The sequence below is a fragment of the Pseudocercospora fijiensis genome (genome assembly GCF_000340215.1).
Source record: "Pseudocercospora fijiensis CIRAD86 unplaced genomic scaffold MYCFIscaffold_2, whole genome shotgun sequence".
Classification (NCBI taxonomy): domain Eukaryota; kingdom Fungi; phylum Ascomycota; class Dothideomycetes; order Mycosphaerellales; family Mycosphaerellaceae; genus Pseudocercospora; species Pseudocercospora fijiensis.
Window position 1 is genome coordinate 8,456,145 of NW_006921533.1, and position 23,868 is coordinate 8,480,012.

Here is a 23,868-nt window from a genome sequence, read left to right on the forward strand (position 1 = left end):
TTAAGGAGGCTAAAATCGGATAGAGTAGAAGAAGGCTAAAAGCTCCGATTAGCACCTACTACTCCTATACTAGAGGTAGGAGTCTATTAAGGGAAGTATTAGCGATATGTAGTACGTAACTTAGGTAACGGCGGTCGCTAGAAGCTGAAACGATTGCTATTATAGTTTCTATTAATACACTACTTATTCTTATTAACCGGATCTTCGTTAAGGAGGTAAGAATAGCACTAGAAGCATTAGTCTTCTTAACTTCTACTTTAATCTTCTTACGGGCGCGGAATGCCGCATTCGATATATATAAACTAAGCTCGGCTACTAATGTCCGGAGTAGACTAAGGGTTTTGCTATAAAGGCGGTCGTATAGATTGTACCTACTCCTAGCGAGCTAATCGCGCCTTAGTACGAGATTAGCGAGTAGCCGATATAATTGCATGCTAAGTAGCAGCCGTTTCTAGGCTTAGCTAACTTAACGGATAATAGGGACGAGGCGGTAGTACTATAGAGCTAAGGGCAACTACAACTACTACCGAGATAGGTCGACTGCCGATAGTTACGGCCGGAGCAAGCGCGATTAGAGTATTAGCGGTAGCAGGTACGAGAGACCGCGTAGGCCTAGAGGGCCTACTCTCGTCTATAGCAGCGCGCCGCTTAGTACTCTTCTTAATCTCCTAATTGCCTAAGAGGTCGAGGCCGATAACTATATCGCGGTACGTAGTATAGCGTTAAACTAGAGGCCTACCTCTGTTTCTAAAATTAAGGAATTAGATAATATCTTTTACCTTCGAGCAGCGGTCGCATTTAATAGTAGCCGGCTATACCTAAGTTATCGGAAAAGGAGGAGATAGCTAGCTACGGACAGAGGATAGAGCAGCCTATTACCTAGAAGGCGGTAGAGCAGAAGGCGGTAGAGTAGAAGGCGGTAGAGTAGAAGGCGGTAGAGTAGAAGGCGGTAGAGTAGAAGGCGGTAGAGTAGAAGGCGGTAGTAGAGTAGAAGATAGCGGACCTTACTAATTAGGAGGCGGCGGTGTCTCTCTAAAGCTACTAAGTCGCATTGCTTATAGTCGAGCGCTACCTATATATCGCGGTAGATTAGGTACAGCGATACGGGCAATAGGCAAACTACTCGCGTCTCTCTACGGGCTAGCGTCGGCAGTTACGGTATAGTATACGCAGTCGTTAGTATAGGTATAGATATACTCGAGGTTGTAATCTATCGCGTACTCCTCTTCCTCTTTCTTATAAAGGTCGATAGCGGTATAGGTTTTCGGCATATTTAACCGCGTAACTTGCTATAGTCGACGCGATAGGATCTAGTATAAGACGAGAGGATCCGATATAGTCTAAGGGGCTGTAGTTTAGTTTGGTTAAGAGGACAGTAAGATCGAGGTCTAGCGGTGTATATAGCGGACTTACGATAGGAAAGGAAGTCGGAGTAGCGAAAGGAAAGGAAGGAGTTATCCGTTAGTTTCTAGAAGCAGGAGCTAGGCTAATTTAGGCTTAGAAGGTTATAGAAGTTAAGGCGCGGCTTCTTGCATATAAATGTACAGACTCTAGTAAACTAATGTACGTGTTCTCTTCCTACATACCTCCTAAACGTGTCTTTACAAGCGGCGCCGCTTAAACGCTAGTAACCGTATCACTTTTGCTCCTTTCCGCTTAAGTAGGTTAATATTCTTATTAATTAGGAATGAGTCTACCGCCTCTTATTAATTGAGAGCAAGTAATTCTCCTATCCCTCTCCTTTTGCCGACGTTAGCGTTCCGGATAGGTTAGGCACTCGCTAAGGCTCGACTAAACCTACCCTCTACTATAGTCTCCCTATCTTGCTAGCGTTAGCGTTCCGGACAGGTTAGGTACTCGCTAAGGCTCGACTAAACCTACCCTCTACTATAGTATCCCTATCTTGCTCGCGTTAGCGTTCCGGACAGGTTAGGCACTCGCTAAGGCTCGACTAAACCTGCCCTCTACTATAGTATCCCTGTCTTGCTAGCGTTAGCGTTCCGGACAGGTTAGGCGCTCGCTAGGGCTCGACTAAACCTGCCCTCTACTATAATATCCTTGTCTTTATCCGACGTGCGGCGGGTACGTAGGTCTTGCTTAGCAGTACCGAGCCTAATAATCTTATAGGTTAGAGAGAGGAAGAGGCGGGGGAGGCGTCTAAAAGCTGCGATACTGTTCTCCTACTAGTAGCTTATATTAAGCGTAAGTCCTTTTATAGATTAGGGTTGCCTAAGGCATCCGTCGTTATCGTATTAATTACTTTTGCTAGCGTGATTTTGCTAGAAATGCGCTTAATCGACTTAACTCGGTCGTCGTCGGAGGGGGGAATTTAGGTGCTAGTTTAGTTGCTAGTTTAGTATATACTGTCGACACTAACTTTTATAGCTTCTAGATACAGAATTAAACACTTAACTAGTATACTATTCAAACCTTACCTCTCTACCTTCCCCTTCCAACTAAGCTATTACTGTCTAAGCTATGCTAGGCAGCAGCAATAAAGGTATATAATAACACTGCAATTCACGACCTTTAACTAATAATAATCGACTAAGACGAAGCGTCGCCTAGCTACAACTAGGTAAGAAGTTGCAGTAATCCTTTACGCCTAGTTATTAAGTTACGTAGGGAACCTAAGGGATTTAGGCCATTTAATAGTCTTTTCTAAGGCAGCTAGCAGCCTAATAAACTAGTAGAGGTAACTGCCTATTGTCTAACCCTAAAGAAATTAGTTCTCCGGGATAGGTTTTCTATAGCGGCGTTTCTTCGGAAGCGTATAAGGTCGAAGTCTAGTAGTTATATTTACTTAGTCGATTTGTAACGTGTCTTAAAGGGTTAAAAGCTCGAGGTCTATATCGTGTCCGTAAGAGTAACTCCGGGTATTGCTTGTCTATAGTTTTTTGCCTTTTAGTATTCTTCTTTTTTTTAGCTATAGGTGCGGTATACGGTATACGGTATGCGGTATGCGATATACGGTATGCTTGTTCCTTCTATCTCTTTTACTAGTATAATACTATTTCTTTACTAGTATAATACTGCCTTTTTACTAGTGCTAGTGCTAATGCTAGCTAAATAGACTATCTTTTTACTAGTGTAACACTGTATAGTCCTTTACGTTAGTTTGCTACTAGGGCGTTGCTAGTAGCTATAGGCGTAGGTCGGGTCGGTCAAATAGTCGCATCGGTCGTATAGTCGTATTAGTCGTATAGTCGTATCGGTCGCATCGGTCTTACGCGCGCGCTGCTATTCTATTATTGTTGTTCGTAGTATACGGTAATGTAATATAGGATTGCAGCCTAAGGCGCACGCGTATACGGTTCTCTTATAGGATTTAGCTAATAAGAGCTCTAGCTTTCGAAATCCGGGGAGTTACGTAAGTAGCTAGACAGTGCATTAAGCTACTAATATCTAAGACCGCTATAGTAGTGCGAGCTTCGCTCGCAATTATATTATAGACTAAGAGGAAGTAATAACTTTCGCTCTAACTATCGCGGCAGTTTCGATTATAGCTCGTAGCGTTACCGGCGTAGGTCCTAAGGAGGAGATTAGTAGTTAAAGGCTAGGTATATATATTACTTATCGTTCGTCGGAGTAGAGGCTTTATTAATATTAGTTATTATAAGGAAGAGATCTCTTTACTAGTTTAGCTATAAACTATAGCATACTTATATTAAAACTATCCGATGTCTAAACCTACCGATATCGCACCTATATATCCGATAAAGCAAAGGAAGAGAGAAAGCGACGCTAAGCCACGATAATAACGATAACTATAGTGACAATCCAAGGTCAGCCTCGTTTATGCTTATATTTGAATTTGTATTCCGGCCCAGTGGCACGCATAGATTACCAAAAGTGGTAACGTAAGAGTAGGACTGATCCTTCCACACATTTGGCCGACCATTGAAGCCTCCCGAGTGGTCCATCACGATACCTTCTTCCCTCTAAATCTCAACCCACCCTTGCCCTTCATCGACCATGCTGAGATTTGCGATCGATCATTTCACGCAAGCAAGGTTTCGATCCGAAAGTCAGTGGTAGAATGAATTCGTGATGTCGATACAAAGGCTTGGTCGGATGGCTAGTTCAATCATGAGATTGCTGTTGATGATTATTCCTGCAGGACGTCAGCTAAGCTTGCACGGGTAACAGATGACTGTCGAATATGCATTCAGCAGTCGCTTGTTCCTCATGTCAAGAGCTCCTCATAGTAACACCCACTCACCTCTCTAAAATCCTTTCTGCCCCAGCACAATACCCTCACAAGCCCCTCCCTTTCCAAACAGCTTCCTAAGATCACTCGCCAGTAATTGCGGCACCTCAAACGCAGCGAAATGTCCTCCCACATCGTATGTAGTCTGCTGCACAATCGGTCCTTGACTGTGCGCCCAGCAATACGGCAACCTGGCAATCTCATTTGGGAAGTATGCCAGAGCGAGCGGCACATTCGGCACATGCATGTTGATCACATCCGTACGACTCATCGCGCCTTCGCCAACGGGATGATTTGATTCCCAATAGATTCTGGTACTCGTCATCGGACCTTCTCTCGAGAATGCGTAGATCGATATCCATTCGCACACTTCCTCTTCCGTCCAGGGGTAGTTGTCGGTCCAGACATGAAGCTTTTCATAGATCCAAGCCAGAAGTCCAACAGGTGAGTCTGTCAAGCCGTAGCCTAGCGTTTGGCATTTCGTATCTTGTTCTTTCAAATATCCATCGCCTTCAGCAAAGTATTTCTGTGAATGAGCAAGACCAGCTCTGACTTCACTGCTCAATGCGATTCCAGCGATCGCTTGCACGAAAGATATAGGATTCTTCCAAAGTTTGGGGAAAGGATGGACAGGAAAGTTCGTGTGCACGGCTTTGCAGCTTTCCGGGTAGTATTTCGACACCAGTCGGGTCAGAAAGCCGCCCCAATCACCGCCTTGAGTGACATACCCGGTCTTGTCGTATCCGCATGCCTTCATGACGCCATGCATGACTTCGGCGTGCTGTTTGAGACCAAAGCCGGGTTTTGAGAAAGGGTACTGCGACCACGCATATCCGGGAAGAGAAGGTGCGACGACATGAAAAGCAGGAATGTTCGGGTCCTTGGGATCTGTGAGTAAAGGTAACATCTTGAGCACCTCGTAATAAGATCCAGGCCATCCGTGTATGAAAAGGAGTGGAATGGCATTAGGACGCTCGGAACGCTGGTGGATAAAATGTATATCCAACTCCTCCCAGCCTGGAACCTTGATCGGAACAGTGTATTGAGGATAGCTATTCAATTTCTTCTCTGCGTTCCTCCAGGAGAAGTTCTTATGCCAGTATGCCGAGATGCGCTTGATGTCTGCTAATGGAGATCCCATAGACCATTCTGCGCCCTGGACTTCCGTGGGAAATGTGGCATTGGCGAGCTTGGTGTTGAGTTCAGAGATCTTTGCGTCCGGCACGGAGATCTGGAATGGTTTTGGGGTGCCTGTAGTGACTGAAGCCATGTTTTAGTGTCTTGGTCTGGCTACAGAAAGAGCATGTTGGAGGTCAAGTTCATAGAGGTGAGAGAACCGAGGTCTATACAGTTGCGCTCACTTGCCAAGGCTTTGGACCTCTCGCCGGACAGGGGTGTATACAGCAAACCCGACCCCCCGAAAATTCGCCACCTCGTCCGATGCAAACACCATGTCAAGGGCAGAAGGTGCGAAACGAAGACGAAGTGAAGAGAGAAGTCTATTATAATGTAAAAATCGATCACGAAGCTGAGCCAGCAAGAAAACGCCCATATACGAATCTTGCAATCAACGAGAATGGTGTATCATTATTGTCGTGCCAAGGTTGTCTTCCACGTTCCAGTCGCGCAGCAGAGCCAAAAATCGTTGCAGCTGTATCTCATCATCCACAGCGGGACTTCGAGGATAAGACCACTGCCTTCTGTAGACGCCTGTTCTCAGCTTCAACACCGCGAGCGCTCAGCTGATAGATGATTCTAAAGCTTTGCTCGAACGATCTGCCTCCGTTCTTGCTCCAATACCACCAGGTGAACGGTAAGTCTTGCGCGTTCTTGGCTTTCAATAGAATGAAGTACCGCTTCTCGACTTGTCGCAGCCCAGACTTGATGGCGCTTTGCCGGAGACCATATTCATACCCGAACAGACACTTCATGATGACCTCACGATCAATTGCAATTTTCCGTGCTAGGCTTCGCATGCCCTCCTTAGAGACGACTTGAGGAATGCAACCACTATACCGAGGGCAGAATGATCTTCGGTAGTGATAGAAGCGCATGATGGTAGCCGCGATTGCATCCTGAGGGAGACCAAGGAAACGGCACGGTTCGTAGATGTTTCGCCAGAGATAGCCCTCTCTACCGCCGTCGTGCGAGGCCCCTGTAACTCTCGCGGGTTGTCCAGGAATGCTCGTCGCTTTGATGAGATAGCTGGCGCGTTCCATTGTTTCTGCGATCCTCAAAAAGTGATCTCGAGTTGAGTCACGTAGCGTGTAACATCCGCTTTGGCACCATAGTCCGACATAGTCTCTGAATATGACGAAAAGGAGAAATTCTCTCAACTTCTCGGTTTCAGGTCCTTGCTTCAGCTCCGTAATAGCCCGTGTCGCCTGAGCCGGCTCCGGTGCATCTCTCACTTTAGTAATTTGATTGTCGGTTTCTTCGAAGTCGTCGAGATCGCTAACCCAGGAACTTGCATTGGAACATGGCGGGAGATGATCGAACGGATCTTGCGTGGAAGCCATCTTGATTGTCTCCGTTGTAGCTTGCGTCGCCTGAGCCGGCTCCGTTGCATCTCTCACTTCAGTGATTTGATTATGATTTTCTTCGAAGTCGTCGAGATCGCTGACCCGGGAACTTGTGTCGGAATATGGTGGGGGATCATCGAACGGATTTTGCGTGGAAGCCATCTTGATGTATAGGCAGCGAGCGGCAGGGCAAAGATGATTGCTTCAAGCAGCACAGTTGGACTGGGGAAGTAAAAAAAATGTTCGCGGTTGTAATTTTTGTATTCGCATGATTCCTCATCTCGCAGTCGTAGGCTCGGTAGCTTCGATCCTTTCTGGTGGTAGCGAACCAAAAGCTTCCTGAATCGAGAGTTGGTTCTGCTTACCAGCTAGCTTTCCGTGCAGCCTTGCGACGTGACATCTCTGCACTTCATATAAAGATGATGCGTAGCAAATGGCTCACGTAGGGCGAGTCGTGTCCTGATCAGTGCCGTGCTCATCGCTCAATATCGGCCTTGGCAGCACGTTCGAAGGGTTGGCCTCCATGGACGGCGGTCTGTAGCTGCTTCTCCACAGAAATGTCCTCAGTTTTCCAATCCAATTGTCCGGTCGGAGGAGCAATCGATTTTCGCATGCTCCTGCTGTGCCTCTTCTTCTTCCTACCTTTTTTTTCAATCATAAACCCGTATCTCCTCTCGCCAATAAGGCTTGGCGTAAGAGCTCGACCTGCTGCAATCCCAGGAGTTCGTAACAGTCAGCTTTCCTGGCGTTTTACACGTCGTGGTTCGCTGATGTATGAGGTTCGTTCCCGAGAACCGCAATCCATTATTGTGCACTGCAGAAAGAATAGTGTATGGGGAGACAGACGCATGTGGATGTATTGATCCTGGTTGTGTATGGCTTAGCAGAACGCCATATTCACTCTTGTCCAGGTGTCGGCGAATGTTGGAGAGAACGCCGGCGCTGGAGTTCGTAGCGGGACTCGTGGATGATGTCTCGCTTGCACCGGAAACCCCGCCGCCAGGAACGAAGAATTGCACCTTCTCTATAGCAAGCTGGTATTCGCACTCTACACCCTTTTTGGCGCACTTTACGCAGCACCCAGGAGTTTCGTCGCATTTGATTCGACGTGACTTGCATTGCAGTGACTTCGTTCCGACGACATGATGAAACCCGCCGATTTCTTTCCATGCAGCAGTATCTCGCGACGGACAACCTCGATTGCAATGTGTTCAAAAGTGGCATATCCGTATTAGTTCCAGGTTATTAAAGGTCCGATGCGGTGCTGAGCCTCGAATAATGAGATCATGTTTGGCCGACCACGTTCGCCGATTTTGTCTTGAAGCTGAGAGGATCCAAATTCAATGTGTTGCCCACAAATCCCGTTTCTCCCAATGTAATGAAGGCTCTGTGTACCCCCAGGCGAATTATTTTTGTTTTTGGCAAGTCAGAAATCGATGAAGGCAGCAGAAAGGTGACCTTGGATATATGGCTGTGTCAACCTCTCGCATTAGGGCTTTAGAAAGTGAGGTATGACCACATGACGTTTTCCCATACCATAATGCACGGCATTTTGATGTGCGCAATGCCACCCGGCACAGGGTGAGCTCTACCTGGTCCAGACTGGACAGAAATAGCCACGCTCAAGAGGTTGTTCAATTCTGGAGGGATTGCATGGCACCTTCTTCACACATCTCTTGCAGCTCCCATCTTATCTTTCGTCTCTTTCGCCGCCTTCTCGGCCCTCATTTGATCTCTGAGAGCCTTGCGAATCTCCCTCAAGTCAGGTGGCATCTCAATGCCCAGTCTTGTTCTCAGCTCATCAACATCAGTCTGCAGCTCTTCTTCCCAATACACATTCACAACCTCTTCCGCCTTCAAGCCATTCCTCAATGCCCAAGGTAAATACGTCTCAAAGAACCTCTTCCGCTCCACAGGCTTCAGCCTCACAATAGCAAAGAGTGAAAGGCCCGTCATCGGGAGCAGAGTATTCGTGAACTCGAATGCCTTGACAGCGAGCTCACCTTCAATAATAACCGGCAGTCCAGTGATAGCGTGCGTGAAATCATGAGTCTCGCGATATCTTTGCATGACATATGCTTCCTCTGGATCATCGATGTAGCGAACTTGATCGCGTGTATCTGGTGTCACGCCCTCTTTGTCCAACCAATTCACATATGCCCTTCCTACAGTGTTTTCTGGCAGCTTTCTAAGCATTTCCATGCTTAGTGTTTGGCTTGTGATGCGTGGCTTGTCGCGTAGGATGCGCCTGCCGGTAGGGTTCGAGAGCATTGCATGCCGGAGTCGGGAAATGAAGTAGGGCTTTGCAGTTGCTTCGCCTAGTGAGGCGATGAGGTCGTGGCGGTATGGGTTGCGTAGAGAGCCAAAGGCGGAGCCTATAGCCAGAGCACCGCGTTCGAGCCATGTGAGAGGGACATGGCCTGGGTAGTTCGGTGTTGGGCGGTTCAGCACTGAGAAGGATCGGGCACGAAGAGATGGTGGAAGAGCTAGTATGCGCTTGAAGAGTGCCGAAGAAGACATTTTCGACATGAGTACCTGTAGTTGATACAAGTGATGAGCATAAATAGAAGTCGAGATGTTTCTCACGCGCGAAGCTCGGAGTCAAGCTTGCCGATCGTACTGTATGATGCAGTGCTTGGCATTTTCCATAGACAACATACATACGAAGAAAGATCTATAATGCTCGCTCTCGAACGCTGTCATTTGTAACATCAAGATAGATGCAGTCATTCTCACGCACTCCTTGCCTTCATCTTTACAGCAACTCTCTTGCCAACAAGCACGCTCTCCATGCCGCCGTGCAAATCCTTGGCAATGAAGTCCGCCACATCTTCGAGCGACGTAAAATAGTTCTGCATTTGTGCGAGGATGTTCAGATAAGTGCCAACAAGAGGCACCCACTGTAAAGTCTTCGACCAAGCTGGCGGGAAATCCGTTCCCGCCACAAGATTTTCCGCCCCAGTTCCAGCTCGCGCAGAATAGTCAATCACTTCTGAACGAGGATCCATCCGGTTCGCGCAGAAGAGAGACCATGCAAGCTTTGATGCTTCCAAGTTTTTGATGACGTCCTAATTCCTTCTGTGGATTGTGAAGACTGGCACGTAGTCAATTATCATATGCTTCTTCGTGCTAGGAGCATCCATGATACCGAATCCGCTCATGAACCAACATCGAAGCGGTCTACCTCGTTGATCGCCTGCTTCGATGGTAGCTTGCATGACAGCCGCGAAAATTGTAGGCAGGTCTCCTGATTGGCCGAGCATTGGTGCCAGACCTGCTGCATTGACGACTGCATCACAGTCGTTTGAGAGAATGGCGGTCTTGATGGCATCGCGGTCGGTCGCCGAGCCTTGGACAATTGTTGTTGTGTGTGCTTTGGCTTCTCTTGACAGTTTTTCCGGGCTTCGGACAAAGAGGACTGCTTCGTGGCCATGAGCTTTCAGAGCCGGGAGGAGTCTAGATCCAACGTTGCCAGTGGCACCAAGAAGAAGGACACGCATTTTGGTGGTCTGCTCTGTACCTGGATGGGTAGGTCTAGTGTTGGATGTATTCAGCTTGTCCTGGCACTGATATTGCTTGTAGCGATTCCGCTCTTGTCTGGATGCTTGAAGCTGTCGTTATGATCTTCTAGCCTTCCCTACCTCTGCTTTCTATACTCTGTCTCTACCTCACCGGCGCCGGACATAAGCATGATGTCTTCTGCCTTGACTCAGCACCGACGTCTTCGTGCGAGCCTTCAGACGCACTCTCGTGCCATTGATAGTTGCGTTTGAGCGCGACGAGGAGGCGGCAGAATGATACCGGTCCAACTCAGGCAGCGGCGTCACAGTCAGGTCTCCAAGAAGAAGAAGGAGAGCTCGTCAGTGGAGTCGGAGGGCGGAACGTCCTTCATACGAGCTATTCCCGTTTGAGCCGTGTGTGTGAAAGGTGGCTTGGAGTCGGCACAACTCTTCGCCGCTGCTCAGCTTTCCTCATCAAGCTTCCTCTCATAAACAGCCACAGAAAGCATGAAGAGGAGCGACAGCATTAAGGACTTTTCAAAGGACTATCTTCACGTTGATGATGTACAGTATTGTCGAAGATATGCGATTCAGCCTCATCAATCCGGTAGCTGGGAAATTGCCAAGCACGAGATCCTAGCCATTTTCGACCGCGATCCATCTGAACAGCACAATAGGCTAGTTCATCGAATCGTACAGAGATCATCCAAGATCAAAGGTCTCTAGGCACATCCATTGAAGAATCTCCCCCGCATGACCGGCCGAATACAGTACTATTCTCTAGGGCAAGGTGAATCTTAGGATCCCGAATTCATCGAGAATGGAGGAAATGAAGTGGCTGCCTAGGCTACTACTCTACGGAACGCAAGATACCAAACCCCCAAGGAACCCATGCGACTTGACGCTCATCGATGGCGAATTTTTTTTTTCAAGACTTGACACCTCGACTGAACCAGCGGAGTTCCAAATTCCAACGATACATGCCGATATATCTTCGAGTCTTGCAGTCTGTGAAAGAAAAAATGTTGGCAGCAGGCCATGCGAACGATAATTTTTTTTTTGGATATGTATACCTTAGTAAGTGTCTCTTGCGGAGCTAATCAGCTAATCTGTGGATCAAGGCATGATCCTCCGGGACCACGGCTAGTTTGACAAACATTCATGTTTTATCTACGAAGAATTCCCTTCAAATTCCCCTGCTCGCGCGCGATTCAGGCTGATAGAATCATATCGTCAATGATACTGTCTGTCCAGAATGACGATTTCGCTGTAACAATCCTGGACGTTGCAGGTATCCCTGCAAGGCAAATCGTTCCGAAAGGTGCTCCAAAGTCAGACGCCGGAGGATTGGGATCAGCTCGCAGGTCACTGATGTTCGATGCATCGCGATGCTATCATTATGGGGCCAGAGATGACCGGTATAAACTCATGAACTGGTATATCATCTTGCAAATCGCTTGAATTTTGATGCTGGCTGACCAGTATGTTAGGTCGAACTGCCTGCTATGTCCGGTGTTAGATACTGAAGCCGTGCTCAATCTAGTGTTCGTCGAATCTCGACATGTCGATACAGTACGTCCGTATTCCGTAGTATTTGTGCAGTCTCGGCTGCGAAAAGTTCGTCTCCGGTCCAGTCGCCTTCTACGAATCGAACCATTCCTCCCACCGCCGTCGACCAAAAAAAAAACACAATCCCCAAATCCCCTCAACCCTCACTGCGTCCTACACCTCGCAGCACCAACATCCACACACTCCACAACCCCACAATTCCTCACCCCCCTCCTCACCATCTTCTGAATTTCATAACTCGTCCTCCTCCTCGTCCTCCCCCTCTCCACAACCTTAATCTTCTCCGTCACCCTCTTGGCAAAAATCCCCGAAACAGGTTCAAATTCCACTTCCGGCCAAGCACCCGGCGTATTCATCGCGACGAAATGCATACAGAAAAGGTGCTCATGCTCTTCCAAGGAAGCCGGACTGGGAGTGAAGCTGAGGGAAGAGACGAATTTATCGTAGGTGGAGAAGGCGAAGCGTGTGGCTAACATGATTGCGGTGGGGCGAAGGAAAATAGCTGGTTGGTTTTTTGAGGTGGGTGCTCGAGCGCTGGATTTATTTAAGTGTGTGAGCCAAAAAGAGGGTCTGGGTCTTGCATTAGCTTTCACAGCTCAAGACTAGCGGTGGGGAGGAGAAGATTGGTATAGAAAGTCGGTGTGAGACGAGAGAGCATTCACTTATATATTTGACGACGATGAAGGTGTCCGTCCTCACGATAGTCATTTTTGACGGTATTCTGTGGGAGCTAATCTCGAGTCAGGTTCCCACAGCCATGACATACAGATTTACCACTTCCAAAAATCCGTGGTTGGATTTTGGATTTTGGATTTCGATGTGGTTGTGCAAGCAAGCTCGAGCGAGTCAGCCTTGGCATTGACATCCGCTCTCCGCACGGGCGCTTGAACGTTTTCGGGTCGACGTGCCTGCATTCGTACCTGAAGCTGGTTGACCTTCTGAATCAGGGTCACATTTTAAGCCTTCCAGATGACGTCCGAAGTGGCTTCGATGGTGGTGGATGAATGTCAGGCATGAATGCCATATCTGCGATCGTGAGATGCTGAAAGGCACGATCAGCTGTTTGCCGACTTGAGGCAGAGTCGAGAAGTGAAATTGTATCGATACTCCTATCTCTCGCAGCCATCGAGATGCATAGCTCCGCCAGGAAGATTCGGCATCGCTACGTGACCGCTGCCAGCACGCAAGCGAATGCTTCAGGAACTGTTCAAGTGAGCTTCGCCAACACTGTGAGGGTATGCAGTGAATCAAATATGCTATGATTAAGGCAGGCGCCTAATGATGCTTGCAAAAAGAAAACTTGACTTAATCCTCTTCTTCCTGGTAAGAGAGCTTTCTCATTTCGCCCAAACGATGCCGAGCAGCAGAGAGTGCGTTCTCCAGTTGAAGGATCTCGACCTAGTGCCATGACATTAGTACAACTTCGCGTAGGGCAGTCATGGGAAGTACTTACCTGTTGCTCCATTTGTCGCACCTTGAAATCGTGGCCGCTCAACTTCGTGTAGTCTTCAAAGTCCTCGCCCTTATTCTTACTCTCGATGATGGCCTGCACTTGGCGGACTAGGCTTCTGCAAGCACTCGTTACAGCTTTGCTGCATTCCTCTAGCCTCTCCTGAGTCTTGGACATGAAGCTGGCCTTGACACGGGACGCGGCCACCAGCTGTGCGGTAGAGGCAGCCACGTCATTTGCAGCAACAATGAGCTGTTCGGGAGAGTTTCTGCCGCTAATCACTCCATCTGCTGTCTCGATGAGCATATTCGTTGACGATGCGACGGCCTTGGCGGCAGAAATGAGGCCCTCCGTCCAGCGATTGTTCTTCTTGTAGTACTGACTTCGCGTCATGCTCGACCCTTTGCCTTGGTTCACGATCTCCTGCTGCGATGCTGTTGCCGCCTTGATGAGCTGAGCGATGGCATTCGTGACTGCGATGGCCGCATCAAGTATGGAGTCGTGAATCTTCAGTTCGTATGTGGAGTATCCATCGCGAGACTTGTTCATCAGCTTGGTGAGGCGCTCAGTGGCAGCCTCGATAGCCTTGGCAGCATTCATCATCTCTCGGTCGACAATCTCGCCAATGTCTCCGCCTTGACCCGTGATCTTCGACTTCGGTGCGAAAGCATCGGCGAGCTTGCTGAGGTTGTTGAGAGCAATCTGCACATCGTTGTTCTTGTTGATGACCACATCGGTCTTTTGCAGGTCCTCCAGACCGTCGAGACGATACGACATGATGCCGCGGAAGAAGTTGATGGTCTCGCTGGCTGAGCGACGCGCAGCTGAAATGAGCTGGTCGGCCTTCTTCTCATCGCTGGCGAAGCGCGTGAGACCCTTCGTGTTGGAAAGGACGTCCGCGATGGCATTGGAGAAGACATTGGCTGCCTTGATGACTTCAGAGTGTGCGCCGTTTGGTCCATCGGCAATGAAGTTGTTGTAGGCAGTGCTGAACTCCATCGCGCTGCTTTGTGCTTTTTCGATTTGTGACAGCACGAAAGGTCCGCTTGCGTTCTGGTTACCAGCAATCATTGAGCTGTCCAGCTCGTACAAAGCATCGTCAACGCGCTGTACTGCGGCTTGCAGGACAGAATCCAGCAGCTCATTGATCTTCTTGATGTTCTCAAGAAGCATGACATCGATCTGCTCATCCATGGCCTTGTCTGTGACGCCATTGCCCTGGCGGAGTTCGTTGAGCTCGAGCAGTGTCTGATCCATGCCGGACTTGTAGATCTCCAGCTCTTCTTCCTTCTCGCGCAATTGACGCTCGAGGTCTGAGCTGCCTTCGCCGAGCTTCATTTGCATCTCGTCCAGTGCACGCGTCTTGTTGCGCAACGCCTCTTCAAGATCTGCAATCTCACGGTTGTGTCGTGAGAGCATAGCCGACAGCTCGCTGCCCTTCGCGCGATCCGCGTTTTCTGCTCGGTCGAGAGCCATGCGCAGCTCACGCTTAAGCTTCTCCAACTCTTCGCGGTGTCCACCCTGTGATCGGTCCTTCTCGTGCAGCGCACGGTCTCGCTCGCGAATCATATCTGCGAGTTCCAAATTCTTCGTCTTGAGCTCTCGCTGTAGCTTCTCGCGCTGGTCGATCGCTTCTTGAGCGGATGCTGCCTTGAGCTGCACGCCCTTGAACTTCTGCAGCAGTTCGAGATGCTCGTGTCGAAGCTGGCTGTAAAGCTTGGCCAAAGCCTCGTACTTCGTCCTCCAAGTGTTGACCTGTTCCTGCAGCGAGCGTATCTGGTCATCCTTGCTCTGACTCTGCTGCTGGAAGTTGCTTTGTAGCGAGGCGAGCTCATTTTCCAGCGCCTTCATCCTCGTATCATACTGTCGCAGCAGTAATTGATCCTGCTCGTACTGAGCACGTGCTCGCAGATTCTCCTGTTCCAGCTCTGCCATGCGACCTTGTGTCTGCTGCGCATACTGCTGTTGCTGCAACTGTTCCTGCTGGAGCCTCGCCTGCTCAGCCGCCAATCGCTGCTGCTCTTCGAAGTCGCGCTGGGCTTGCTGTTGTTGCAACATCTGTTGTCGTTGAGCTTCCTCCCACTGAGCTTGCAACCTACGCTGCTCAGCTTCATACTCTTCTTGCTGCCGTGCTTGCTCGTTCTTCCAGAACTCGTTGATCGGCTCCGGATCAGTCGCTGCTTGAGGTGGGGGCGTGTCGCGCGGCTTGGTGACAGGTTCATTCTTCGGTCGCGCAGGCAGGGCAGGAGCGTTCTCGTCTTCAGCCAGCAGATTGGGCGGATCTTGTGGCAGCTTCGGAATGGTGATGAGTGAAGTGAGATATCGCAGATTTGAGCATTCGTAGTAGAAGCGAACCAATCGGTAGTGCTGGGCATCGTAGCGACCACGCAGAGGGCTGAGAGCTTCGTCGTCTCCCAGGGTCGTGTGCATAGCACGAAGCATGCTCGTGATGAACTTGTAGATACCATAGCTCTCCTGCACCAATGGCACCAGCGCACTAATTCGGCACTCATTGTTGGATCCGCCACGGAAATGTGAGAAGATGAGTTTCTGGAAGCTGTCGATCTGGTCCTGGAGGGTCATGAGCTCGCTAATGGTCTCATATCCTTCGTTCGGGTCGTTGATGCTCTTCAACGAGATGTATTCCTCATATTCAAAGGTTCCATTGAATTCCGGATGCTCGCGGTGAAACTTCAGCTTTGAAACAAGATAGAAAATGTACTCCTGGATCAGAGGCGCATATCCGCGCAAGCCCTCGCCGCCAATTCCGCCCATCATACCTCTGGAGAGACCTTCCAGCCAGCCGACATGCTGTTGTGCCTCCTTGAGCGCGACCGGGTGGCCTTCTTGTAGGACCTTGTGGACTGTGTAGAGCGCCTTGAAAGTCTGCACTTCGTCGGCTTGGATAGGCTGGACTTTGATGCCATTCCAGAAGGACTGGCTGGATTTGTGGTCCCACGTGTAGACGATACATGCGCGCACATGTTTTCGCTTGGGCGCTGTCTCTTCGATGGAGGTGGCCTTGCGGATGTTGGTGGACAGCTCTGTCTCGGTCTTAGTGAGGTCTACATTGCGCGTAGCCTGCGAATACATGGTGCCGGTTGGTTGCGATGAACCATACACGGCAAAGGGTGCTCCTGACATTCAGAGAAAGAACAGGAGGTGGTGTGAGAGATTATGAGACGGTCGTAATTGGGCCAGGCAGCTGCAATAATGTCATCGTATTGAAAGTTCAGCATGGGTTCTCCATGCTGCAGTCGGAGCTTGCGTGGAGAGGCTCTGGGCTGACGAAATTTGGTGCCTTGTGGCCTGAGAGTGACACTCCCAAACTCCATCCACCGATAGCTGCTTGTGTTTGGTCTCTTCTCGGCAAGACCGCTCGAGTCCAGACGGTCCAGCATGACATACCGCGGCTGAAATGGGAGGCATAGTCTATATAGTGAAGCGGAAGGCACATACCTTTCTGGGTCCTCGAAAGATGCTCGTCTGGCTTTCGGTCAATCCTGCCTCTCATCATCTCACCGAGACCTGACTCCATGATTCTTTTCTCGACCTGCTCAGCACCACCGAAGGCCACCGAAGCATGCTATGAGCTCGCGGATCATGATGGGGTAACTGTCACCACTTATTATTATTTGCCTTCGCGAAGCAGCATGTGCCGCACGAGACGCATGCCATGTTGTCTGATAACACTTGTGTATGCACGTGGCATGGATCTTATTACGGGGGGCCCGAACTATGCGGCACGATGGCCCGAGCAAAGAAAGATCGCGGTGCAAGACTGATCTGATTGATTCTAGTGTGAGGAATCTGATCGAGCGAGAAACGACGATGATGAAGACTCCATATCTTCGCCAAGCAGGACTGCGAGTGGTATCGATCAATGGTAGGTCCGTACAATACCCACTTTGCGAATGTCGCATCCGATTGCTCTCAGGATGGCTAAGATGATCTTGCCAACGCGCATATCTCGCCTTCACTACGGGCTTTCCAGGGAGGTCTCGCAAGTGGTCAGGCACTCGAACTACCAACAAAATGGCCTGAGGCAGGAATACGTTGCCAAGAGAAAAACGTCATCTCGTATACGAATACGCGGGTCCCAAATTTCACCTGGCTCTGCATCACAAGAATACGAGTCGACTCTTTTATCGGACTGATGACTCCTCCAATCTGGTGTGTATGGTCGAGGTAGTCATGACAGGACTTTCACCACCCTCTCTCTCGAATCGATTGTCACCAAGCGCCGCCAATGATAAAAATAGATGACTGGTGAAGCGCCCCCGCTGGCGCTTTCGTGTTGAATTTAGATGGTTAGAACAAGCGCAACTGATAGACCCCCGTAACCACGTCCCTACGCCTTCCACAGATGGCACCCATGTGCTTCAAAAATGTTCTGCGGTCGCGCGGCGCTTTTATCGGGGCCAAATTCAAGATCAAGCTTTCGCGCAGGTCATTCAGCATTGCATCGTACGACGCCTTGCCACGAACAATGGAGCCTGCGGATTACGAAGATTTCTACCGGTACACCAGTGGACGTTGGCTTTGGGCGGAGGAACCTCGACTTCGAGAGCGATACAAGAGATTCAATGTTCCAGGATTGAAGAGCATCGCTGCCAAGACTAGCGGTGCGCAGTCATGCTTGACCATCACCAAGCACGCCGAAGGAGGCTTCAATAAAATCTTTCGGCTTGTGATGGATAACGGGTGTGTGGTGATGGCAAGAATCCCAAATCCGAACGTTGGCCCAATTTCCAAAGTCATGGCATCTGAGGTTGCAACAATGGATTTTGTGAGCCTTAAAAGACGATCTACGCGCCCTCGTGGTCAGAACTGATGTGCTGCCAACAGGTGCAAAATGTCATCGGCATCCCAGGACCCAGAGTCCTTGCTTGGGATGGCAGAAAGTCTAACGATGCAGAATCGGAGTACATGTTGATGGAAGAAGCAAGGGGCACGCAATTAGAAGAACTGTGGGCTGACATGGAACTGGATGATCAGGTCAGTGTTGTCGACGACTTGGTTGCGATACAGAAGAAATTGCACTCGGTCAACTTCTCGCGGTCTGCTGCCCTTGGTCTTGCAGCAAGGAACTGAACTAATGAGGAGAATCAGGTACGGGAGCATATATTATAGATCGGATGCATTTGAAGGTTGCTCAACTTTCGAAGTCTCCGGTGACTTGCCACAATCGGCAAAGACATACGCAGAAGATCGGTTTGCAATTGGGCCTGTTGCCGAGAGCGCACTCTGGGAGACCGAGAGCTCTTCATCCTTTGCTGATCGTGGGCCTTGTAAGGCCGTACGAAAGTCCTCCTGCATAGGCATAGCTAATGAGACCTGCCAGGGCTGAATGCACAAGATTATCTTCGCGCCATATCTCGAAGAGAGCGCGCAAAGCTGGCCAGAACGGATTTGAGTGCGACTGAAGATGATTCCGATGAGTTGGAGTCGGCACAGCATCGACTCGCACTCCTCGACAAGTTTGACGCAGTCAGTGCTTATCTACCACCAAGCAATACGAACTTGGATAAAGCAGCACTTTCGCATTGGGACTTACGAGCTCCCAACATCTTCGTCAAAGACGGCCGAATCACGAGCTTGATCGACTGGCAAGACAACTGGGTTGAACCGTTTTTCATGCAGGAAAAGCGGCCTCAACTGATTGACTACCATGGAGAGCTGATGCTGCGCCTGCCCGACGACTACGAGACCATGCAAGACAAAGACGAGAAAAAAAAGGTCTGCAACAAGGTCCAAAAATCGCTGGTCTATTGGCGCTACGGACGACAAACACAGAGACAGAACCCGGTGTTGCGAGAGCTCTTCGATCTCCCTCTGGCGCGCGTAAGGAGAGAAACAGTATCCTTCGCCTCGAATATCTCACATGGCGAAGCCCTTCCTCTCCGCGAATCTTTGTACCAGCTCCAACAGTAACTCTCCACTCCTCTCCCAACATCTCCGTTCCCAACATCTCTAACCCATTCATCAGACAATGGCCCAACCTCCAACCCGGACTCCCATGTCCCATCACCTTCACGCCCGAAGAAATTTCTGCGCACACCCGCATCTCAGCGAAGTGGAACGACGACGTGGACTTCTGGTCCCCTTTGAAAGGATTCGTGAGTCGTGATGGCTACGTTTCGAATGAGAACTATGACGACGCGAGAAAGTTTTTTGCGGAGCTTAGGGATGCTGGGTTGGAACAGTTCAGGGGGAAAGAGTTGAGGGATTTTGAGGAGGGGAGTCGATGGGCTGAAACGGGAACGAGAGGGTTGAATGGTGGGAGTGAGGAGAGGAATTACAAGTTGGCATGAATTGGAATATTTTGGTGCGTTTACCAGATCGAGGGTCTTGATTGCAAATGAGTAGATCTCTCAAGGCCTTTTGGTTTGAGTGGCAGCCTTATCAAGTGCCTCGCCTTGTTTCGGCCTTGAGTAGAAAGTGGGTGCATTTATCTGTCACGTTATACCTATATCTGGGCCCGAATATCGTAAGGGGTACGGGAAACGGCGATTGAGTGATGAGGCGTAAGAGACTGGGCACGATATTGCGAAGCTGGGACGTGAATGCTTTTTCTGATTCGCATCTATGGAACGCACGCACGCAAACAAATCTGCTCGCCGGCAGTGCTGGATCTCATGCATCTCCCGTACAGCAGAGGATTTCTCTGCGCAGAACCTTGAACCCCAACTCCGCTGCTTCTTTTCGTAGTCGAAACATCACGACGATTGATGGAGAAGAAGATGCTTAGTGGTTGGCAAGAGCGTAGGCACGTCTGCGATCACGCTCCTCGGCAATGGAGAGCTTGACACCCTTGCCCTTTGGCAGGGAGATCCAAGGCTTCTCACGACCGATGACGAAGACGTTGGTCTCACGAGTAGCGAACTCGTTGTCAATAGCGTCCTTGATGTGCACGATGTTGAAACCTCCGTCGTGGCGCTCACGGTGGGTGATGACACCGACACGACCCATGTTGCGACCACCAGTAGCCATGGCGATGACACCCGTGTCGAAACGGATGAAGTCGTCGATCTTGCCAGTCTCGAGGTTGACCTTGACGGTGTCGTTGACCTTGATGGCTGGATCTGGGTAGCGGATACTGTATCCTCAGTCAGCATTTCTGCAGCAGGCATATGCAAACATTGGTCCAACGTCTGAAAGACAGTCGCAACCACGTATAAGTGCTCTGGGAGACTCACGTGCGCGCGTCATGCGTAACCAAGAATGGGATGCCGCCCTTGCCAAGTTGTACTCTCTTGACCTTTCCGAGCTTGTACTGTGCCTCCTCTTCTGTGATGCGGTGGACGGTGAAGCGGCCCTTGGTGTCGTAGACGAGGCGGAAGTTTTCGCCGGTCTTCTCGATGGAAATGACGTCCATGAAGCCGGCTGGGTAGGTGGGATCGGTGCGCACTTTGCCGTCGACCTTGATCAGGCGCTGCATCACGATCTGCTTGACCTCGCGGCCATTGAGGGCGTACTTCAGGCTGTGGCAGTCAAATGTCAGTCCATGTCGCTTCAAGTTCGTTTCAATGTCGCCTCAATCACATCTCGCGCCCGCGGCTGATTGTGTGGGTGTTGTTCTGGCATACCGGTTACGGATGAAGACGATCAAGGGCATGCAGTCGCGCAGCTTGTGCGGACCTGGCGAGGCCTTGGGAGCGTAGGCACCGCTGAGCTTGTCGAGAAGCCAGTGCGATGGGGCTGACAGCCGCTTCTGGTGCTTCTTTGGTCCTCTACCCATGGTTGCGGTGTTGTGTTGTCGAAGATGTCAGTCACAGACGTGAAGCTCAAAATGAAGAGAAGTTCATAGCTCAAAAGAACGCTGCGGCTGCTGCCGGTGTGGGCTCGCCAAGACATGGTCAATGCGCAGCGCCGACTTCCGAATCTTCCTTCTCCACCATACAGCATCAACAACACCTTCTTATATTCTCCCTGTATCATTTCCCTGCATGCATCGGATAGCGACATTACCATGCTCGAGAACTGTGCCATCACCTTGTCTCGCCTGGCTCTCAGTGTTGCTCAATTCGCACATTTACCTTCGAAATCTCGCCGCCCAGAGCGGGACTGGGAACATTGGTGTCCAGTAGGCCATATTGTCATGGTAGAGGGTCCTTGATGCGGCATCAAGAGTACGCGGGTGTGCTGCGATGGATGTCAATCGAAGCACACTCACTTGCTCTGCTGTCACACCAATCTTCTTGCCCATCGCCGAGACTCAGTGTCATGGCTCAACCTTGAAAGCTCTTCGTCAACTTACATGTACCTGGCATACAGCGTCTTCATACATCGGACTTGAATCGGCCGGGATGCCTGTGGTCCGCGAGACTCAGTGCCTGATTCGTTGTAAACCATGAGATCCAGGATTGAGGAATCGAGCTCATTCACTCGGAAGTGCTCAGACGCTGTATGCTCTACGAACCACTGACAAGTAGCACTGTGATGGGTCTTTCACAGCATAAATTGACCATCTTTTATTTCGACACGTCTACAAAAACGTTTTCTGAGGAAAGCACAACGAACGAGCTGGGCTACATGGATGTGCTCATCAGAACTGCCCACTCTGTTATCTGCTTCACGGATGTCCATGCGAAGGAGAAACGGCAGAGGGCGCTGCAGTGGCCACATCGTCGAAGTCTCCCCTGCCGTAAAGCACGTCAAGCTGGGTGACCGAGTATCTCCTGTGGCCATTGCTCGACATGCATCACAGGACACCGACAGTACTGCTCTGAAGCCCGCGGTTTCGCATTCTCTGATCTGGACCAAGGAGCCTTCAGTGACTACCGGATCATCGACTCCGACTCCGCCTACCGCATCCCAGACGGCATATCGAGTGTGAATGCCGCTCCATTGATGGGTGCAGGCGCTTCCGTATTTGAGGCTGTGCACGCAGCAGGAGCAAAATCAAATGATCGTGTGGGCGTCGTGGGCGTCGTGCGTGGGCAATGGCGGCCTCGGCTACATGGTCTCCATGCATCCAGCCTTCTACTTCTTGGTTTTCGTGTATCAGGAGACGGATGTGTTATCTCGGCCCCGCAGTTGTGCAACCATCCATTCTCCTTGGGGTGACATTGTCGGCCAGCCTTGGGAGCTGCCAGCTTGCGAACCAAGACGCGTGGGGTCTGTTCCAGATGCGTTCCGGCCCTAATTTGGGACAGCCTTGTCCTCTGCGTTCGATGATGCATTGAATGATCAAATCCAGCCTTTGGAGGGCCGCTCTCTGCATATCCGACAAGTCGATGGCAGAGATGGCTCTCTTGTGCTCCCTATAGCTGAGCCACCTTTGTCCCACGGTTGTCTGACTCTACATAAGGACATCTGTGAGCCCAGCCCGTTTATCATTTCACTGCTCATCGCTGATTCAGTCGCGATATATGCACGCACAATGGGCAAGACAAGCGCTTTTCTGAGTCGATGGGATCAGGCCACCGCTCGGTGGGCAGGCAGTTGGACGCTGGAGCTCATCGCAATCACATTCAGCTGTCTTTGCCTCGCAGCACTAATAGCAACTCTTCTTGTCGGAGACGGCCAGGCAACTTGGGACGGTATCACCCTCAACACCTACGTATCAATTCTGGCCACGGCAGGCAAGTTATCGGCGCTGTTCACAGTGAGCTCAGCTATTGGACAGGCGAAATGGAACCTTTTCAGTCGAAAGCCCAGATCTTTGCTGGACTTTCAAGCTCTTGATCTCGCGAGTCGTGGTGGATGGGGAAGTGTGCAACTTCTTTTCCGGCGAAGAGATGTGTAAGTTCTGATGCCATTGTGTACAGCTGCGACTAATCCTCGACTACCCACAGCGCTGCTGTTCTAGGGGCACTTGCGTTCATTGTTGCGTTTGCCTTCGACCCATTTGCACAACAGCTTGTTCATCTACGCAGCCACATCGCTTTCTCTCCCAGTTTAAAAGCGAGTTTTGCAACCACCAGCAGATACGATGGCGGTATGCGCTATGATTACGGCCCTGCCTACGTCCCGGACAGTGACGGTGCGAAATAGGACAGTATGTTGGCTACGCGCCTCGCTGATCAAATGTCACAGGGTCTATGATCAGAGATTTTGCCGTCACTGCGGATTTCAGCATGCAAGCTGCCGTCCTCAGCGGGCTGGTACAGCCTTTAGAGGCCATACACCAGCAAAGCCATACTCTCTGCCCATCTGGAAATTGCACATGGCCAGTAACGACGTCTCTTGCGGTTTGCAGCACGTGCCAGAACATTCCGTCCGTCGAGAAACGAACCGTCACCGATAAGCTGCCAACCATGTCCTCTCTAACCGCCGCCATGCCTCCGTTTCGCGCCTCTATCTCAAGATTCCATGTCGGCGAACATGTCTTCATCGACAATGTAGATGGCGTCAACCTTTCGTACCCCAACTTTCTTCATTTCACTGCTTTCACCACTGCGAAGCCCCTCGAAACGGTCGCGATGAAAGAGATCGACAGTCTGATACTAGCAACGACCTTCATGCGAGTCAAGTCAGACCAGGCAAATGGATCTGCCACATGGCCGACTCTGCCTATCGCTGTAACGGAATGCGCGCTCTACTACTGTGCCAGGTCGTACAATGTGTCTATGCAGGACAACATCATCAACGAGCAGTCTCACGAAATACCGG

General features: G+C 50.2%; 11 protein-coding genes across 11 annotated transcripts in view; 3 read left to right on the forward strand and 8 right to left on the reverse strand.

The window, feature by feature from the left end:
- Positions 1-4,226: 4,226 nt before the first annotated feature.
- MYCFIDRAFT_30121 (uncharacterized protein) lies at positions 4,227-5,480 on the reverse strand (the record flags this gene model as incomplete). Its single annotated transcript, XM_007924176.1, has 1 exon — positions 4,227-5,480. The coding sequence occupies one exon, from the start codon at positions 5,478-5,480 to the stop codon at positions 4,227-4,229; it is 1,254 nt and encodes a 417-aa protein (XP_007922367.1).
- Positions 5,481-5,871: 391 nt separating this feature from the next.
- Positions 5,872-6,894, reverse strand: MYCFIDRAFT_194957 (uncharacterized protein; the record flags this gene model as incomplete). Its single annotated transcript, XM_007925941.1, has 1 exon — positions 5,872-6,894. The coding sequence occupies one exon, from the start codon at positions 6,892-6,894 to the stop codon at positions 5,872-5,874; it is 1,023 nt and encodes a 340-aa protein (XP_007924132.1).
- A 1,348-nt stretch (positions 6,895-8,242) lies between these two features.
- On the reverse strand, positions 8,243-9,252 carry MYCFIDRAFT_152045 (uncharacterized protein; the record flags this gene model as incomplete). The annotated part of the gene is made up of 1 exon (XM_007925942.1): positions 8,243-9,252. One exon carries the CDS (start codon positions 9,250-9,252, stop codon positions 8,398-8,400), a length of 855 nt encoding a protein of 284 aa, XP_007924133.1. The 3' UTR covers positions 8,243-8,397.
- Positions 9,253-9,464: 212 nt separating this feature from the next.
- On the reverse strand, positions 9,465-10,232 carry MYCFIDRAFT_187035 (uncharacterized protein; the record flags this gene model as incomplete). The annotated part of the gene is made up of 2 exons (XM_007925943.1): positions 9,465-9,778; positions 9,881-10,232. The coding sequence occupies 2 exons, from the start codon at positions 10,230-10,232 to the stop codon at positions 9,465-9,467; spliced, it is 666 nt and encodes a 221-aa protein (XP_007924134.1).
- Positions 10,233-11,052: 820 nt separating this feature from the next.
- On the forward strand, positions 11,053-11,693 carry MYCFIDRAFT_172756 (uncharacterized protein; the record flags this gene model as incomplete). Its single annotated transcript, XM_007925944.1, has 5 exons — positions 11,053-11,066; positions 11,118-11,242; positions 11,268-11,299; positions 11,337-11,378; positions 11,448-11,693. The coding sequence occupies 5 exons, from the start codon at positions 11,053-11,055 to the stop codon at positions 11,691-11,693; spliced, it is 459 nt and encodes a 152-aa protein (XP_007924135.1).
- A 1,413-nt stretch (positions 11,694-13,106) lies between these two features.
- On the reverse strand, positions 13,107-16,344 carry MYCFIDRAFT_131176 (uncharacterized protein; the record flags this gene model as incomplete). The annotated part of the gene is made up of 2 exons (XM_007925945.1): positions 13,107-13,199; positions 13,255-16,344. The coding sequence occupies 2 exons, from the start codon at positions 16,342-16,344 to the stop codon at positions 13,107-13,109; spliced, it is 3,183 nt and encodes a 1,060-aa protein (XP_007924136.1).
- Positions 16,345-17,740: 1,396 nt separating this feature from the next.
- MYCFIDRAFT_152052 (uncharacterized protein) lies at positions 17,741-19,565 on the forward strand (the record flags this gene model as incomplete). Its single annotated transcript, XM_007925946.1, has 5 exons — positions 17,741-18,040; positions 18,100-18,311; positions 18,364-18,542; positions 18,596-19,181; positions 19,241-19,565. 5 exons carry the CDS (start codon positions 17,741-17,743, stop codon positions 19,563-19,565), a joined length of 1,602 nt encoding a protein of 533 aa, XP_007924137.1.
- A 241-nt stretch (positions 19,566-19,806) lies between these two features.
- MYCFIDRAFT_162640 (uncharacterized protein) lies at positions 19,807-21,002 on the reverse strand. Its single transcript, XM_007925947.1, has 3 exons — positions 20,841-21,002; positions 20,451-20,735; positions 19,807-20,350 (listed from the first exon to the last, which is right to left on the reverse strand). Exons 1-3 carry the CDS (start codon positions 20,990-20,992, stop codon positions 19,999-20,001), a joined length of 789 nt encoding a protein of 262 aa, XP_007924138.1. The 5' UTR covers positions 20,993-21,002; the 3' UTR covers positions 19,807-19,998.
- A 211-nt stretch (positions 21,003-21,213) lies between these two features.
- On the reverse strand, positions 21,214-21,982 carry MYCFIDRAFT_202756 (uncharacterized protein). Its single transcript, XM_007925948.1, has one exon. It carries the CDS (start codon positions 21,940-21,942, stop codon positions 21,703-21,705), a length of 240 nt encoding a protein of 79 aa, XP_007924139.1. The 5' UTR covers positions 21,943-21,982; the 3' UTR covers positions 21,214-21,702.
- On the reverse strand, positions 21,214-21,984 carry MYCFIDRAFT_182151 (uncharacterized protein). The gene has a single exon (XM_007925949.1). It carries the CDS (start codon positions 21,458-21,460, stop codon positions 21,287-21,289), a length of 174 nt encoding a protein of 57 aa, XP_007924140.1. The 5' UTR covers positions 21,461-21,984; the 3' UTR covers positions 21,214-21,286.
- A 652-nt stretch (positions 21,985-22,636) lies between these two features.
- Positions 22,637-23,868, forward strand: part of MYCFIDRAFT_214482 (uncharacterized protein) — a gene marked incomplete at its 5' end in the record, with an annotated part of 2,212 nt that continues 980 nt past the window's right edge. The window contains 3 exons of the mRNA XM_007925950.1: positions 22,637-22,998; positions 23,052-23,239; positions 23,293-23,360. Coding sequence (XP_007924141.1) covers positions 22,637-22,998; positions 23,052-23,239; positions 23,293-23,360 — 618 coding nt within the window. The remainder of the gene's footprint in view (positions 22,999-23,051; positions 23,240-23,292; positions 23,361-23,868) is intronic.

Coding starts and splice junctions, on each gene's coding strand:
- MYCFIDRAFT_162640 (XM_007925947.1), bottom strand. CDS start 20,992: ATGGGTAGAGGACCAAAGAAGCACCAGAAGCGGCTGTCAGCCCCATCG. Junction 20,736..20,840: donor ATCGTCTTCATCCGTAACCG/GTATGCCAGAAC, acceptor TGACTGCCACAG/CCTGAAGTACGCCCTCAATG. Junction 20,351..20,450: donor GTTACGCATGACGCGCGCAC/GTGAGTCTCCCA, acceptor CTGAGGATACAG/TATCCGCTACCCAGATCCAG.
- MYCFIDRAFT_182151 (XM_007925949.1), bottom strand. CDS start 21,460: ATGGGCAAGAAGATTGGTGTGACAGCAGAGCAAGTGAGTGTGCTTCGA.
- MYCFIDRAFT_202756 (XM_007925948.1), bottom strand. CDS start 21,942: ATGGCCACAGGAGATACTCGGTCACCCAGCTTGACGTGCTTTACGGCA.